Source organism: Oncorhynchus tshawytscha, linkage group LG19 (genome assembly GCF_018296145.1).
Source record: "Oncorhynchus tshawytscha isolate Ot180627B linkage group LG19, Otsh_v2.0, whole genome shotgun sequence".
Taxonomy (NCBI): Eukaryota; Metazoa; Chordata; class Actinopteri; order Salmoniformes; family Salmonidae; genus Oncorhynchus; species Oncorhynchus tshawytscha.
Window position 1 is genome coordinate 56,280,025 of NC_056447.1, and position 16,772 is coordinate 56,296,796.

The following is a 16,772-nucleotide window of genomic DNA, read 5'->3' on the forward strand; positions in this document are numbered from 1 at the left end:
TACTTGTCTCACGTTGGCACCATCTGACGTAGCATACTAAAATGCACCCACCACTAAACCCACTAACCAACAGTCCACCATCACCACCACTACTACTGTACACACTGTACCTTCTGGAGCATGCTTCAAATCCTGCTGTTGACTGTCCGAAGCAGTGCTAGTATAATTTATTTAGCTTCTTATGGGCATCCCACCTGGCCAATATGAAATTGCAGAGCGCGAAATTCCAACTACAGTATTATAAATATTTAACTTTCATAAAATCACAAGTGTAATACATCAAAATAAAGCTTAACTTCTTGTTAATCCAGCCGCTGTGTCAGATTTCAAAAAGGCTTTACGGCGAAAGCAAACCATGCGATTATGTGAGGACAGCGCCCCGCATACAAAACCATGAAAAACATATTTCAACCAGGCAGGTGTGACACAAAAGTCAGAAATAGCGATATAATAATTGCCTTACCTTTGATGATATTCTTCTGTTGGCACTCCAAAAGGTCCCAGATACATCACAAATGGTCCTTTTGTTTGATAATGTCCTTGTTTATATCCATAAAAACTCAGTTTAGCTGGTGCGCTTCAGTCAATAATCCACCCATTTTCCCTCTATCAAAATGCATACAAAAGGAATCCCAAACGTTACTAATAAACTATTCCAAACAAGTCAAAAAACATTAATAATGAAACCTTAGGTACCCTAATATGTAAATAAACGTAAAAATTTAAGACATAGAATCATTATTGTCTTTACCGGAGAAAAATACCAAAATACGCTCTCTTTCTTCCACGCGCTTGGAAACACTACAGCCAAGAGTGGGAGCCACCTAGAAAAACTACAAATTCTAGCTCATTTTTCCAAAAACCAGTCTGAAACTCTTTCTAAAGACTGTTGACATCTAGTGGAAGCTCTAGGAACTGCAATCTGGGAGGTCTTCGCCTTATAATTAAAGTGACAGCCATTGAAAATAGTGGTAGGCTGAGGGGGGTTGTCCTCAGGGTTTTGCCTGCCATATCAGTTCTGTTATACTCACAGACATTATTTGTGTTATCTATCCAAATCTACCAATTATATGCATATCCTAGCTTCTGGGCCTGAATAACAGGCAGTTTACTTTGGGCACGCTTTTCATCCGGAAGTGAAAATACTGCCCCCTACCCAGGAGAGGTTAAACAGTCAGTAATATTTTATTTGAATCATGCTGGGATATGTGCAGTACAGAATGTAGCACGCAACATAAAGCTTTTCATACCCCATCTTCTAATTGAAGGTGCTGCACCTAGAATTTCTCATACCTTCTCCCCTATGTGGGCTTCCGAGTGGCACATAATTTCAGTGCAAGACGCGTCACTGCAGTGCCTGGTTCGAATCCAGGCTGTGTCACATCCAGCCGTGATTGGGAGTCCCATGGGGCGGTGCACAATTGGCCCAGCGTCGTCCGGGTTTGGCCAGGGGTAGGCCGTCATTGTAAATAAGACTTTGTTGTTAACTGACTTGCCTGGTTAAATAAAGGTTAAATACATTTAAAAAACATTGTAAGATAGGTGAATTGCAACAGCACTATGCTCCCCCCCCCCCGCATCCAATTTCCCTGTAACATAACGGAGACTTACACTTTTCACTTTTGATTTTGGATAAAAGATATTTCACAGCGATTTATATAGCACAATAATTCCCTACGCTGTTCAATGCTTGTTTCCTCACATAAACCCGAAATAGAGCTAACAGTGTAGAATTTTAGTAACCAGGAAATTATGATTTTTCTATATTGGTCACTTGACCCTACTTCCACTAGATAACACAGCCACAAAGACAAAACAGCTTTCCCATTTTGACAACAGATGCCTCTCCAGCGGCAGAAATCAATAGGCGAATATCACAGCCAAGCACAACACTGGAGGGTAAGTAGCACTTTAAAACAATATCATTCCCCCATTACTGCAGCTATATTATGGATATTTTCTTGAAATTATGTTTTTGTTGTTTAAAAAAATCCTATATGTAGCTCCTTTAAGCTGGTAATGTTGTTGTTTGTTACTAAACATCATATGATTCACTTTTGCCAGACTTCAGGTTAGCCTCTGAGGGAAGGAATGAAGTTGTATTGAATTGAATTGGGATGCCCGTTTATCTAATTGTTGCAGTTCTCTGCTCTGGTCTCTTGTTTGGCAGTTGGACAAGAAGCATTTAAATCTTTTATTTGATCAGAGTGTTTGACCTTGTTGTCTGTATCTCCTGGAGAAATGATATTCTAATTTTACTTCTATGGAATCTCCTGAATCTCCTGATCTAATTCTGTTTCTATGGAATGTCCTATTCTAATTCTGTTTCTATGGAATATCCTATTCTAATTCTGTTTCTATGGAATATCCTGTTCTAATTCTATTGATATGGAATCTCCTGTTCTAATTCTATTGATATGGAATCTCCTGTTCTAATGCTATTGATATGGAATCTCCTGTTCTAATTCTATTTCCATGGAATCTCCTGTTCTAATTCTATTTCTATGGAATCTCCTGTTCTAATTCTATTTCTATGGAATCTCCTGTTCTAATTCTATTTCCATGGCAATCTCCTGTTCTAATTCTATTTCCATGGAATCTCCTGTTCTAATTCTATTTCTATGGAATCCTGTTCTAATTTTTTCATAGGAATCTCCTATGACTAGACAATTTGACAGGAATCTCCCTATTTCCATGGAATCTCTAATTCTATTTCCAAATCTCCTGTGGGAAACTCCTGTTCTAATTCTATTTCTGATGGAATCTCCTGTTCTAATTCCCATTTCTATGGAATCTCCTGTTCTAATATGTTTCTATGGAATCTCCTGTTCTAATTCTATTTCTATGGAATCTCCTGTTCTAATTCTATTTCTATGGAATCTCCTGTTCTAATTCTATTTCTATGGAATCTCCTGTTCTAATTCTATTTCCTCCTGTTCTATGGAATCTCCTGTTCTAATTCTATTTCTATGGAATCTCCTGTTCTAATTCTATTTACAGGAATCTCCTGTTCTAAAAATGGAATCTCCTGATGAGAGAGGCCTGTAATTTTCATCATAGGTACACTTCAACTATGACAGACAAAATGACAGGCCTCTCCCATCTTTTTAAGTGGGAGAACTTGCACAATTGGTGGCTGACTAAATACTTTTTTGCCCCACTGTATATGGAATCTCCTGTTCTAATTTATTTCTATGGAATCTCCTGTTCTAATTCTATTTCCATGGAATCTCCTGTTCTAATTCTGTTTCTATGGAATCTCCTGTTCTAATTCTATTTCCATGGAATCTCCTGTTCTAATTCTATTTCCATGGAATCTCCTGTTCTAATTCTATTTCCATGGAATCTCCTGTTCTAATTCTATTTCTATGGAATCTCCTGTTCTAATTCTATTTCTATGGAATCTCCTGTTCTAATTATATTTCTATGGAATCTCCTGTGTGTCTGTCTGAAGATTCCAAGCTGAATGGGGAGGCGGCCAACGCAGCTCTAGCCAATGAAGACTGTCCTCATATAGACCAGGCCATCTCGCCAGAGGAGATTTTCAGCCCCAGTGAGAGAGAACGGCCTTGTTGTCTCATCACCACAGCTGCAGAACGACCCAACCACAAAGGGTGTAGAGTCAGGAGGGGTACGTACACCTACAGTAACAGCCAAACACAGTCCAACCACACAAGGGGAGGAGGGAGGAGAGTTATGTACTGTAACTGCCAAACATAGGCAGCTATTAAACGGGTTGCTTTCCCTACGACCTGATTTCTCATAATCGTACATACAGTACACAATTTCAACCTGTGGCCAACAAGCATGTGTACATGCATATGATGCAAACGCACACACACACACACACACACACACACACACACACACACACACACACACACACACACACACACACACACACACACACACAAGGTTGTTATCCAAGCCTTTGCTCTACCCCTAACTGTCATCTTATAGATCTGCATTCTGGTTTGACCTCTCCTCCTAACAATAGACAGAGGTCACTTTACATTCGGTTTTGTCTTTCTTTTGACCAACGTGTTTTTGAAACGTCTTTGTCGATGATACTTGTAGCTACCGTAGCTCTGTAGAGAAGTGCTCTGAACTCCATAGAACATGACGGGTCATTAAAGACGCCCTCCAGATTCAGCTAGTTTGGAACCTTTCCCATTGAAAAACAATATCCCAAGTAAATACAGTAATGTACACACACTTAAGCAGATGTTTTTTTGTGGTTGTTGAGTTTTACATGTTTTTTTTAAAGACTCATCTTCGAAAGTCTGAGTTCTAAAAATACTTCTGCAAAAGAATCAAGGTCAGGACATTACAGGACATTACTGGACATTACTGGACATTACTGGACATTACTGGACATTACAGGACATTACAGGACATTACAGGACATTACTGGACATTACTGGACATTACTGGACATTACTGGACATTACTGGACATTACTGGACATTACTGGACATTACAGGACATTACAGGACATTACAGGACATTACAGGACATTACAGGACATTACTGGACATTACTGGACATTACAGGACATTACTGGACATTACAGGACATTATAGGACATTACTGGACATTACTGGACATTATAGGACATTACAGGACATTACAGGACATTACAGGACATTACAGGACATTACTGGGACATTACTGGACATTACAGGACATTACAGGACATTACAGGACATTACTGGACATTACAGGACATTACTGGACATTACTGGACATTACTGGACATTACTGGACATTACTGGACATTACTGGACATTACTGGACATTACTGGACATTACTGGACATTACTGGACATTACTGGACATTACTGGACATTACTGGACATTACTGGACATTACTGGACATTACAGGACATTACTGACATTACTGGACATTACAGGACATTACTGGACATTACTGGACATTACTGGACATTACTGGACATTACAGGACATTACAGGACATTACTGGACATTACTGGACATTACAGGACATTACTGGACATTACTGGACATTACTGGACATTACAGGACATTACAGGACATTACACAACATTACAGGACATTACTGGACATTACAGGACATTACAGGACATTACACAACATGACAGGACATTACTGGACATTACTGGACATTACTGGACATTACTGGACATTACAGGACATTACTGGACATTACTGGACATTACTGGACATTACAGGACATTACTGGACATTACTGGACATTACTGGATTACAGGACATTACAGGACATTACAGGACATTACTGGACATTACTGGACATTACTGGACATTACATTACTGGACATTACAGGACATTACTGGACATTACAGGACATTACAGGACATTACAGGACATTACAGGACATTACAGGACATTACAGGACATTACTGGACATTACTGGACATTACTGGACATTACAGGACATTACTGGACATTACTGGACATTACTGGACATTACAGGACATTACTGGACATTACAGGACATTACACAACATTACAGGACATTACAGGACATTACTGGACATTACTGGACATTACATGGACATTACAGGACATTACAGGACATTACTGGACATTACTGGACATTACAGGACATTACAGGACATTACAGGACATTACTGGACATTACAGGACATTACTGGACATTACAGGACATTACTGGATATTACAGGACATTACTGGACATTACAGGACATTACTGGACATTACTGGACATTACAGGACATTACACAACATTACAGGACATTACAGGACATTACAGGACATTACTGGACATTACTGGACATTACTGGACATTACAGGACATTACTGGACATTACAGGACATTACATTGGACATTACAGGACATTACTGGACATTACAGGACATTACTGGACATTACAGGACATTACTGGACATTACAGGACATTACACAACATTACAGGACATTACTGGACATTACTGGACATTACTGGACATTACAGGACATTACAGGACATTACTGGACATTACAGGACATTACTGGACATTACTGGACATTACTGACATTACAGGACATTACTGGAGGACATTACTGGACATTACTTACTGGACATTACAGGACATTACAGGACATTACTGGACATTACTGGGACATTACTGGATATTACAGGACATTACTGGACATTACAGGACATTACACAACATTACAGGACATTACAGGACATTACAGGACATTACAGGACATTACTGGACATTACTGGACATTACAGGACATTACTGGACATTACAGGACATTACAGGACATTGCTGGACATTAATGGACATTACTGGAGAGCCCATGACATCATCAGATTGAAATAGTGCAAAGGGACTAGGGCCTGCGTCGCAAATGACACCTTATTCCCTATATAGCGTACTACTGTTGATCAGGGCCGTATATTTGGGATAGAGTGTCATTTGGGATGCAGAAAGTACTATAAGATGTAATCAGACGTATTCCAATGATCCTTTTCCTTCAGAACCAACTTCTCTGGTTTTAAACGGCCTATGTGGCATCGATACCCAGCTAGCAATGAGGAATCTGGCCCAGAAGCGGCCATCTTCCGGGAGGCCGGAACTGATTGAATCGGCCCGGAATCGGGTGTTGGAATCGACACGGAATGAAAATTAACCACTGCCCAGAACCGGCCCCAGTACATCGGCCCGTTTCCATCTACTGGAATTCAGACGACTTTGCCAGCATCTCACCAGAATCCCCCAGAAGCGACCCGATCCAAATTTTTATAAATGTATACAAAACTACCCAATTTAGTAATTTTAAATATCACTATTATACATTTTATACATACAGGCTCCATCCACAAAGTTTTTAATGCCTATCAATTGCCTTGCACAAAGTATCAACATACTAAAATACTACACAGTACTCTTAAAGAATTTCGTTTAAATGTTATTTGTATTTTTTGATCACAGAAACAATGAAAAAATATGGGAAAATAAATAATTCTATGTTAATTATATAAAGCAGCCCGAGCCCCAAGTAATACATTTGGGCCAGATAACTCACACCTGACTCTTGGCCGAGTGCCCCGACTCAGCCGGAATCGGCCCAGATCCACTGTGCTAGCTGGGTATGAGTCAGAAACATTGATTATAGTATCAAAATTGACTACAAAGTGTAAATAGGATAATTTTGGCCATAAAGTCAGTCTCGTCCAAAACTATGTTCTGTAAGTGAGTTTGTCACGACATACAGGATGGGTGGATATAGATTAGGATCATATGACAAATAAAATTAGATTTGATTAGGATCATGCCCACTTGCCCAGTGACTTGATAAGTTGATTGGGAGTCCCATAGGGCAGCGCACAATTGGCCCAGAGTTCTCCGGGTTTGGCCGGGGTAGGCCGTCATTGTAAATAAGAATTTGTTCTTAACTGACTTGCCTAGTTAAATAAAAAATGTAATTAAATTGTGGCCTGGCTGCTCAATGTGACTGCTAGCTTCATTGACAAACACAGGGTTGGAACTTAGCCAAATAGCAATTCTTTTGAGGGGGGCTGATAAACAGCATTTAGCTTGTGCTTTATTTAGTTTGACAGCTTGCGGATGATGAAGTTGTAGACAGGTTATAGTTCTCAGAAGTCAGTCCTGAGCACAGCCAGACTTTCCCGACTCGATAGACTGAATGCAGTGCACTGACCAGTTTTTCAGGCACATTTTTTTAAATTGAGAAATACTGCACCAAACACCTTAGCTAGATGTAACATTGCGCAGCGAAGATCTCCTCAGCAAAAAAAAAACAACTAAATGAATGACAGATTTCTTGATTTATCTTAGATGAATTCTGACTTTTTAAAAAAATTTTATGAAGTGACTATTTTATATACACACAACATACATAATGTACCTATATATAATGTTCCTATATGTTACACAAACAAAACAACCAATTTGAGATGTTATTATATGAAATACAAGTGAAGAAAGCCTTCATGTATGTTTTGTTTGTTGTTTTACTGGCTCTATCATGTATGCAGCTAGCTGGTGTGTTTGTTCTACTGATGCTATTGATGAGGAACCCTGCTGATGATTAGGAATCTGACGCTATTGATGAGGAACCCTGCTGATGATTAGGAATCTGACGCTATTGATGAGGAACCCTGCTGATGAGGAACCCTGCTGATGATTAGGAATCTGACGCTATTGATGAGGAACCCTGCTGATGATTAGGAATCTGACGCTATTGATGAGGAACCCTGCTGATGAGGAACCCTGCTGATGATTAGGAATCTGACGCTATTAACGATCATCATGATGCCCTGTCTTGCTGATGGGTGTAATTAGTGTGGTGTTAGAGCCCAACGCTAATAGATAATATCTGACTATGGAGTATGAAGTCCTATGGCTTATGAAGTCCTGTGGCGTTTTGAAGTCCTATGGCTTATGAAGTCCTGTGGCGTTATGAAGTCCTATGGCTTATGAAGTCCTGTGGCGTTATGAAGTCCTGTGGCTTATGAAGTCCTATGGCTTATGAAGTCCTGTGGCTTATGAAGTCCTGTGGCTTATGAAGTCCTATGGCTTATGAAGTCCTATGGCTTATGAAGTCCTATGGCTTATGAAGTCCTGTTATGAAGTCCTATGTTATGAAGTCCTGTGGCGTTATGAAGTCCTATGGCTTATGAAGTCCTATGGCTTATGAAGTCCTGTGGCTTATGAAGTCCTATGGCTTATGAAGTCCTGTGGCTTATGAAGTCCTGTGGCTTATGAAGTCCTGTGGCTTATGAAGTCCTGTGGCTTATGAAGTCCTGTGGCTTATGAAGTCCTGTGGCTTATGAAGTCCTGTGGCGTTATGAAGTCCTGTGGCTTATGAAGTCCTGTGGCGTTATGAAGTCCTATGGCTTATGAAGTCCTGTGGCTTATGAAGTCCTATGGCTTATGAAGTCCTGTGGCTTAAGTCCTGTGGCATTATGAAGTCCTATGGCTTATGAAGTCCTATGGCTTATGAAGTCCTATGGCTTATGAAGTCCTGTGGCTTATGAAGTCCTGTGGCTTATGAAGTCCTGTGGCTTATGAAGTCCTGTGGCTTATGAAGTCCTGTGGCTTTTGAAGTCCTGTGGCTTATGAAGTCCTGTGGCTTATGAAGTCCTATGGCTTATGAAGTCCTGTGGCTTATGAAGTCCTGTGGCGTTTTGAAGTCCTGTGGCATTATGAAGTCCTATGGCTTATGAAGTCCTGTGGCTTATGAAGTCCTATGGCTTATGAAGTCCTGTGGCTTATGAAGTCCTGTGGCTTTTGAAGTCCTGTGGCTTATGAAGTCCTGTGGCGTTTTGAAGTCCTGTGGCGTTATGAAGTCCTGTGGCTTATGAAGTCCTGTGGCGTTATGAAGTCCTGTGGCGTTATGAAGTCCTGTGGCATTATGAAGTCCTGTGGCGTTATGAAGTCCTGTGGCGTTATGAAGTCCTGTGGCGTTATGAAGTCCTGTGGCGTTATGAAGTCCTGTGGCGTTATGAAGTCCTGTGGCATTATGAAGTCCTGTGAAGTTGCCTCATGACAGAGTAAAATGAAATAGCCAACCCTAAATTTGTAAAACAACAAACACTGTAAAAAATAATAATATTAGACTTATAAATGTCTGTCTTTAAAAAATATATAATTCATGACTACGCCAACTCTAATCCAGTCTGTGTTTTAACTGGTATCTAAAAGCACAAAGCTATTGTTCTATTGGGGCTTGAGCCAACAGTGACCTAACAAATCTCTTATTGCCATCGATGCCTAATGTATGCAAAACCTCATTCCGTTTCTCAAGTTGGGGGATTCAGCCCTTGGCTTTCAGTTAAAGGGAACACAGGACAGAATCCCCAAATCTACAGGGAGAATTGGTAAAAAGTGTAGCAGACTGCCAACATATTCTCCAATATACTGTAGCAGACTGTCAACATATTCTCCAGTATACTGTAGCAGACTGCCAACATATTCTCCAATATACTGTAGCAGACTGCCAACATATTCTCCAATATACTGTAGCAGACTGCCAACATATTCTCCAATATACTGTAGCAGACTGCCAACATATTCTCCAATATACTGTAGCAGACTGCAACATATTCTCCAATATACTGTAGCAGACTGCCAACATATTCTCCAATATACTGTAGCAGACTGCCAACATATTCTCCAATATACTGTAGCAGACTGCCAACATATTCTCCAATATACTGTAGCAGACTGCCAACATATTCTCCAATATACTGTAGCAGACTGCCAACATATTCTCCAATATACTGTAGCAGACTGCCAACATATTCTCCAATATACTGTAGCAGACTGCCAACATATTCTCCAATATACTGTAGCAGACTGTCAACATATTCTCCAATATACTGTAGCAGACTGCCAACATATTCTCCAGTATACTGTAGCAGACTGTCAACATATTCTCCAATATACTGTAGCAGACTGCCAACATATTCTCCAATATACTGTAGCAGACTGCCAACATATTCTCCAGTATACTGTAGCAGACTGCCAACATATTCTCCAGTATACTGTAGCAGACTGCCAACATATTCTCCAATATACTGTAGCAGACTGCCAACATATTCTCCAATATACTGTAGCAGACTGCCAACATATTCTCCAATATACTGTAGCAGACTGCCAACATATTCTCCAATATACTGTAGCAGACTGCCAACATATTCTCCAGTATACTGTTGCAGACTGCCAACATATTCTCCAATATACTGTAGCAGACTGCCAACATATTATCCAATATACTGTTGCAGACTGCCAACATATTCAACCAAAATACTGTAGCAGACTGCCAACATATTCTCCAGTATACTGTAGCAGACTGCCAACATATTCTCCAATATACTGTAGCAGACTGCCAACATATTCTCCAATATACTGTAGCAGACTGCCAACATATTCTCCAGTATACTGAAGCAGACTGTCAACATATTCTCCAATATACTGTAGAAGACTGTCAACATATTCTCCAATATACTGTAGAAGACTGTCAACATATTCTCCAATATACTGTAGCAGACTGCCAACATATTCTCCAATATACTGTAGCAGACTGCCAACATATTCTCCAATATACTGTAGCAGACTGTCAACATATTCTCCAGTATACTGTAGCAGACTGCCAACATATTCTCCAGTATACTGTAGCAGACTGCCAACATATTCTCCAATATACTGTAGCAGACTGCCAACATATTCTCCAATATACTGTAGCAGACTGCCAACATATTCTCCAATATACTGTAGCAGACTGCCAACATATTCTCCAATATACTGTAGCAGACTGCCAACATATTCTCCAGTATACTGTAGCAGACTGCCAACATATTCTCCAATATACTGTAGCAGACTGCCAACATATTCTCCAATATACTGTAGCAGACTGCCAACATATTCTCCAATATACTGTAGCAGACTGCCAACATATTCTCAATATACTGTAGCAGACTGCCAACATATTCTCCAATATACTGTAGCAGACTGCCAACATATTCTCCAATATACTGTAGCAGACTGCCAACATATTCTCCAGTATACTGTTGCAGACTGCCAACATATTCTCCAATATACTGTTGCAGACTGCCAACATATTCTCCAATATACTGTTGCAGACTGCCAACATATTCAACCAAAATACTGTAGCAGACTGCCAACATATTCTCCAGTATACTGTAGCAGACTGCCAACATATTCTCCAATATACTGTAGCAGACTGCCAACATATTATCCAATATACTGAAGAAAGACTGCCAACATATTCTCCAATATACTGTAGAAGACTGTCAACATATTCTCCAATATACTGTAGCAGACTGCCAACATATTCTCCAATATACTGTAGCAGACTGCCAACATATTCTCCAATATACTGTAGCAGACTGCCAACATATTCTTCAATATACTGTAGCAGACTGCCAACATATTCTCCAATATACTGTAGCAGACTGCCAACATATTCTGCAATATACTGTAGCAGACTGCCAACATATTCTTCAATATATTGTAGCAGACTGTCAACATATTCTCCAATAGACTGTAGCAGACTGCCAACATACTCTCCAATATACTGTAGCAGACTGTCAACATATTCTCCAATATACTGTAGCAGACTGCCAACATATTCTCCAATATACTGTAGCAGACTGCCAACATATTCTCCAATATACTGTAGCAGACTGCCAACATATTCTCCAATATACTGTAGCAGACTGCCAACATATTCTCCAATATACTGTAGCCATTCAGGTGGCCTAGTTGAATGTCAACATGTCTGCTCCTTTAAACCATTCCAGTACCACCCTGTGCATGCATGTTGTTGAACATGATGCACTCAATGCATACTACTGACACACTCAATGCATGGAGAATACCACTGTTGTTGACCTCACTGACTGTCTGTTGACATTGTCTGTTGACATTTGTGTTTGGAGAAAACAAAAAACAAGACAGCAACAGGTTGTAAGAAATACAGAGACAGACAAGGCTGACATGGGTCCATCATAGAGACAGACAAGGCTGACATGGGTCCATCATAGAGACAGACCAGGCTGACATGGGTCCATCATAGAGACAGACAAGGCTGACATGGGTCCATCATAGAGACAGACAAGGCTGACATGGGTCCATCATAGAGACAGACAAGGCTGACATGGGTCCATCATATAGACAGACCAGGCTGACATGGGTCCATCATAGAGACAGACAAGGCTGACATGGGTCCATCATAGAGACAGACCAGGCTGACATGGGTCCATCATATAGACAGACCAGGCTGACATGGGTCCATCATAGAGACAGACCAGGCTGACATGGGTCCATCATAGTGACAGACCAGGCTGACATGGGTCCATCATAGAGACAGACCAGGCTGACATGGGTCCATCATAGAGACAGACCAGGCTGACATGGGTCCATCATAGAGACAGACCAGGCTGACATGGGTCCATCATAGAGACAGACCAGGCTGACATGGGTCCATCATAGAGACAGACCAGGCTGACATGGGTCCATCATAGAGACAGACCAGGCTGACATGGGTCCATCATAGAGACAGACCAGGCTGACATGGGTCCATGGGTCCATCATAGAGACAGACCAGGCTGACATGGGTCCATCATAGAGACAGACAAGGCTGACATGGGTCCATCATAGAGACAGACCAGGCTGACATGGGTCCATCATAGAGACAGACCAGGCTGACATGGGTCCATCATAGAGACAGACCAGGCTGACATGGGTCCATCATAGAGACAGACCAGGCTGACATGGGTCCATCATAGAGACAGACCAGGCTGACATGGGTCCATCATAGAGACAGACCAGGCTGACATGGGTCCATCATAGAGACAGACCAGGCTGACATGGGTCCATCATAGAGACAGACCAGGCTGACATGGGTCCATCATAGAGACAGACCAGGCTGACATGGGTCCATCATAGAGACAGACCAGGCTGACATGGGTCCATCATAGAGACAGACCAGGCTGACATGGGTCCATCATAGAGACAGACAAGGCTGACATGGGTCCATCATAGAGACAGACCAGGCTGACATGGGTCCATCATAGAGACAGACCAGGCTGACATGGGTCCATCATAGAGACAGACCAGGCTGACATGGGTCCATCATAGACCAGACAGACATAGAGACAGACCAGGCTGACATGGTCCATCATAGAGACAGACCAGGCTGACATGGGTCCATCATAGAGACAGACCAGGCTGGGTCCATCATAGAGACAGACAAGGCTGACATGGGTCCATAATAGAGACAGACCAGGCTGACATGGGTCCATCATAGAGACAGACCAGGCTGACATGGGTTCATCATAGAGACAGACCAGGCTGACATGGGTCCATCATAGAGACAGACAAGGCTGACATGGGTCCATCATAGAGACAGACCAGGCTGACATGGGTCCATCATAGAGACACACCAGGCTGACATGGGTCCATCATAGAGACAGACCAGGCTGACATGGGTCCATCATAGAGACAGACCAGGCTGATGGGTCCATCATGGGACCAGGCTGACATGGGTCCATCATAGAGACACACCAGGCTGACATGGGTCCATCATAGAGACAGACCAGGCTGACATGGGTCCATCATAGAGACAGACCAGGCTGACATGGGTCCATCATAGAGACAGACCAGGCTGACATGGGTCCATCATGGGTCCAGAGAGACAGACCAGGCTGACATGGGTCCATCATAGAGACAGACCAGGCTGACATGGGTCCATCATAGAGACAGACCAGGCTGACATGGGTCCATCATAGAGACAGACAAGGCTGACATGGGTCCATCATAGAGACAGACCAGGCTGACATGGGTCCATCATAGAGACAGACCAGGCTGACATGGGTCCATCATAGAGACAGACCAGGCTGACATGGGTCCATCAGAGAGACAGACAAGGCTGACATGGACAGTCCCATCATAGAGACAGACCAGGCTGACATGGGTCCATCATAGAGACAGACCAGGCTGACATGGGTCCATCATAGAGACAGACAGACATGGGTCCATCAGGCTGACATGGGTCCATCATAGAGACAGACCAGGCTGACATGGGTCCATCATAGAGACAGACAAGGCTGACATGGGTCCATCATAGAGACAGACCAGGCTGACATGGGTCCATCATAGAGACAGACCAGGCTGACATGGGTCCATCATAGAGACAGACCAGGCTGACATGGGTCCATCATAGAGACAGACAAGGCTGACATGGGTCCATCATAGAGACAGACCAGGCTGACATGGGTCCATCATAGAGACACACCAGGCTGACATGGGTCCATCATAGAGACAGACCAGGCTGACATGGGTCCATCATAGAGACAGACCAGGCTGACATGGGTCCATCATAGAGACAGACCAGGCTGACATGGGACCAGGCTGACATGGGTCCATCATAGAGACACACCAGGCTGACATGGGTCCATCATAGAGACAGACCAGGCTGACATGGGTCCATCATAGAGACACACCAGGCTGACATGGGTCCATCATAGAGACAGACCAGGCTGACATGGGTCCATCATAGAGACAGACAAGGCTGACATGGGTCCATCATAGAGACAGACCAGGCTGACATGGGTCCATCATAGAGACAGACCAGGCTGACATGGGTCCATCATAGAGACAGACCAGGCTGACATGGGTCCATCATAGAGACAGACCAGGCTGACATGGGACCAGGCTGACATGGGTCCATCATAGAGACACACCAGGCTGACATGGGTCCATCATATAGACAGACCAGGCTGACATGGGTCCATCATAGAGACAGACAAGGCTGACATGGGTCCATCATAGAGACAGACCAGGCTGACATGGGTCCATCATAGAGACAGACAAGGCTGACATGGGTCCATCATAGAGACAGACCAGGCTGACATGGGTCCATCATAGAGACAGACAAGGCTGACATGTTCCATCATCCAACTGCTGCCCTGGTATTGTCTTGTACTGCACTCGAAACACTCTGCAGAGTACTCAAAACACTCTCTGTTTTCCAACTGAAGGTTATGACAAGCCTTGGAGCTTCCTAAACAGCATGTCTGGCATGAGCGGCCATGATGCCTCTGCAGTGTCGTCCTCCTGCGTTTCCTCCCCCAAGTCCATACTGTCTCCTCCAGCACTCTCCTTCCCACATCCCTTCCTTTCTCTTAACTCTAGCATGGTTCACCAGGACACTTTGGGCTTGTCCATACTCAACCCCTAACGGTAGCCCCTACTCGCTAGACACGTGAAGATCTGAGAGGATTGGATAGGTGTAGGCAATATGGTGATAGCTCCACCTAGCCAATCAGAGGGCAATGTGGAGTTGTCACCATAATGCTTAAGCCTCTCCAAACCCTTCAGAAAACCAAGTGGCTAGGGGTTGTTTCTGGACAAATCCTATCACTATGTGACTTGCTCTCTCCTCATCTCTCCTCTCTCCTCCTCTCTCCTCTCCACTGCTCTCTCCTCCTCCTCTCTACTGCTCTCTCATCTCTCCTCTCTCCTCCTCCTCTCTACTGCTCTCTCCTCTCCTCCTCCTCTCTTACTGCTCTCTCATCTCTCCTCCTCCTCCTCCTCCTCTAGCTGATCTCTCATCTCTCCTCCTCCTCCTCCTCTCTCCACTGCTCTCTCCTCATCTCTCATCTCTCATCTCTCCTCCTCCTCTCCTCCTCTCTCCTCTCCACTGCTCTCTCCTCATCTCTCATCTCTCCTCTCTCCTCTCCACTGCTCTCTCTCTCATCTCATCTCCTCCTCCTCTCCTCTCCACTGCTCTCTCCTCCTCCTCTCCACTGCTCTCTCATCTCTCCTCTCTCCTCCTCCTCTCACTGCTCTCTCCTCATCTCTCATCTCTCCTCCTCATCTCTCATCTCTCCTCTCTTCTCTCTCCTCTCCCCTGCTCTCTCCTCATCTCTCCTCCTCCTCTCTCTCCTCCTCCACTGCTCTCTCCTCATCTCTCCTCTCTCCTCCTCCTCTCTCCTCCTCCTCTCCACTGCTCTCTCCTCATCTCTCCTCCTCCTCCTCTCCACTGCTCTCTCCTCATCTCTCCTCTCTCCTCCTCCTCTCTACTGCTCTCTCCTCATCTCTCATCTCTCCTCCTCCTCTCTCCTCCTCCTCTCTACTGCTCTCTCCTCATCTCTCATCTCTCATCTCTCCTCCTCCTCTATCCTCCTCCTAGCTCCTCCTCCTCTCTACTGCTCTCTCATCTCTCCTCTCTCCACCTCCTCTCTCCTCTCCACTGCTCTCTCCT

At 43.3% G+C, this 16,772-nt stretch overlaps 1 protein-coding gene across 3 annotated transcripts in view; it reads left to right on the forward strand.

The window, feature by feature from the left end:
• The window catches only part of LOC112218949 (potassium voltage-gated channel subfamily C member 1-like), a 52,172-nt gene that overhangs the window by 21,733 nt on the left and 13,667 nt on the right, over positions 1–16,772 (forward strand). For 2 of the 3 annotated variants that reach the window (XM_042301939.1, XM_042301940.1), the window contains 3 exons: positions 1,840–1,899; positions 3,455–3,631; positions 15,547–16,012. In XM_042301939.1, the coding sequence (XP_042157873.1) occupies positions 1,840–1,899; positions 3,455–3,631; positions 15,547–15,746 (437 nt within the window). In that variant the 3' untranslated portion in view covers positions 15,747–16,012. Of the gene's footprint in view, positions 1–1,839; positions 1,900–3,454; positions 3,632–15,546; positions 16,013–16,772 lie in introns of those variants that run through there. The other variant, XM_042301941.1, reaches the window with a different exon arrangement.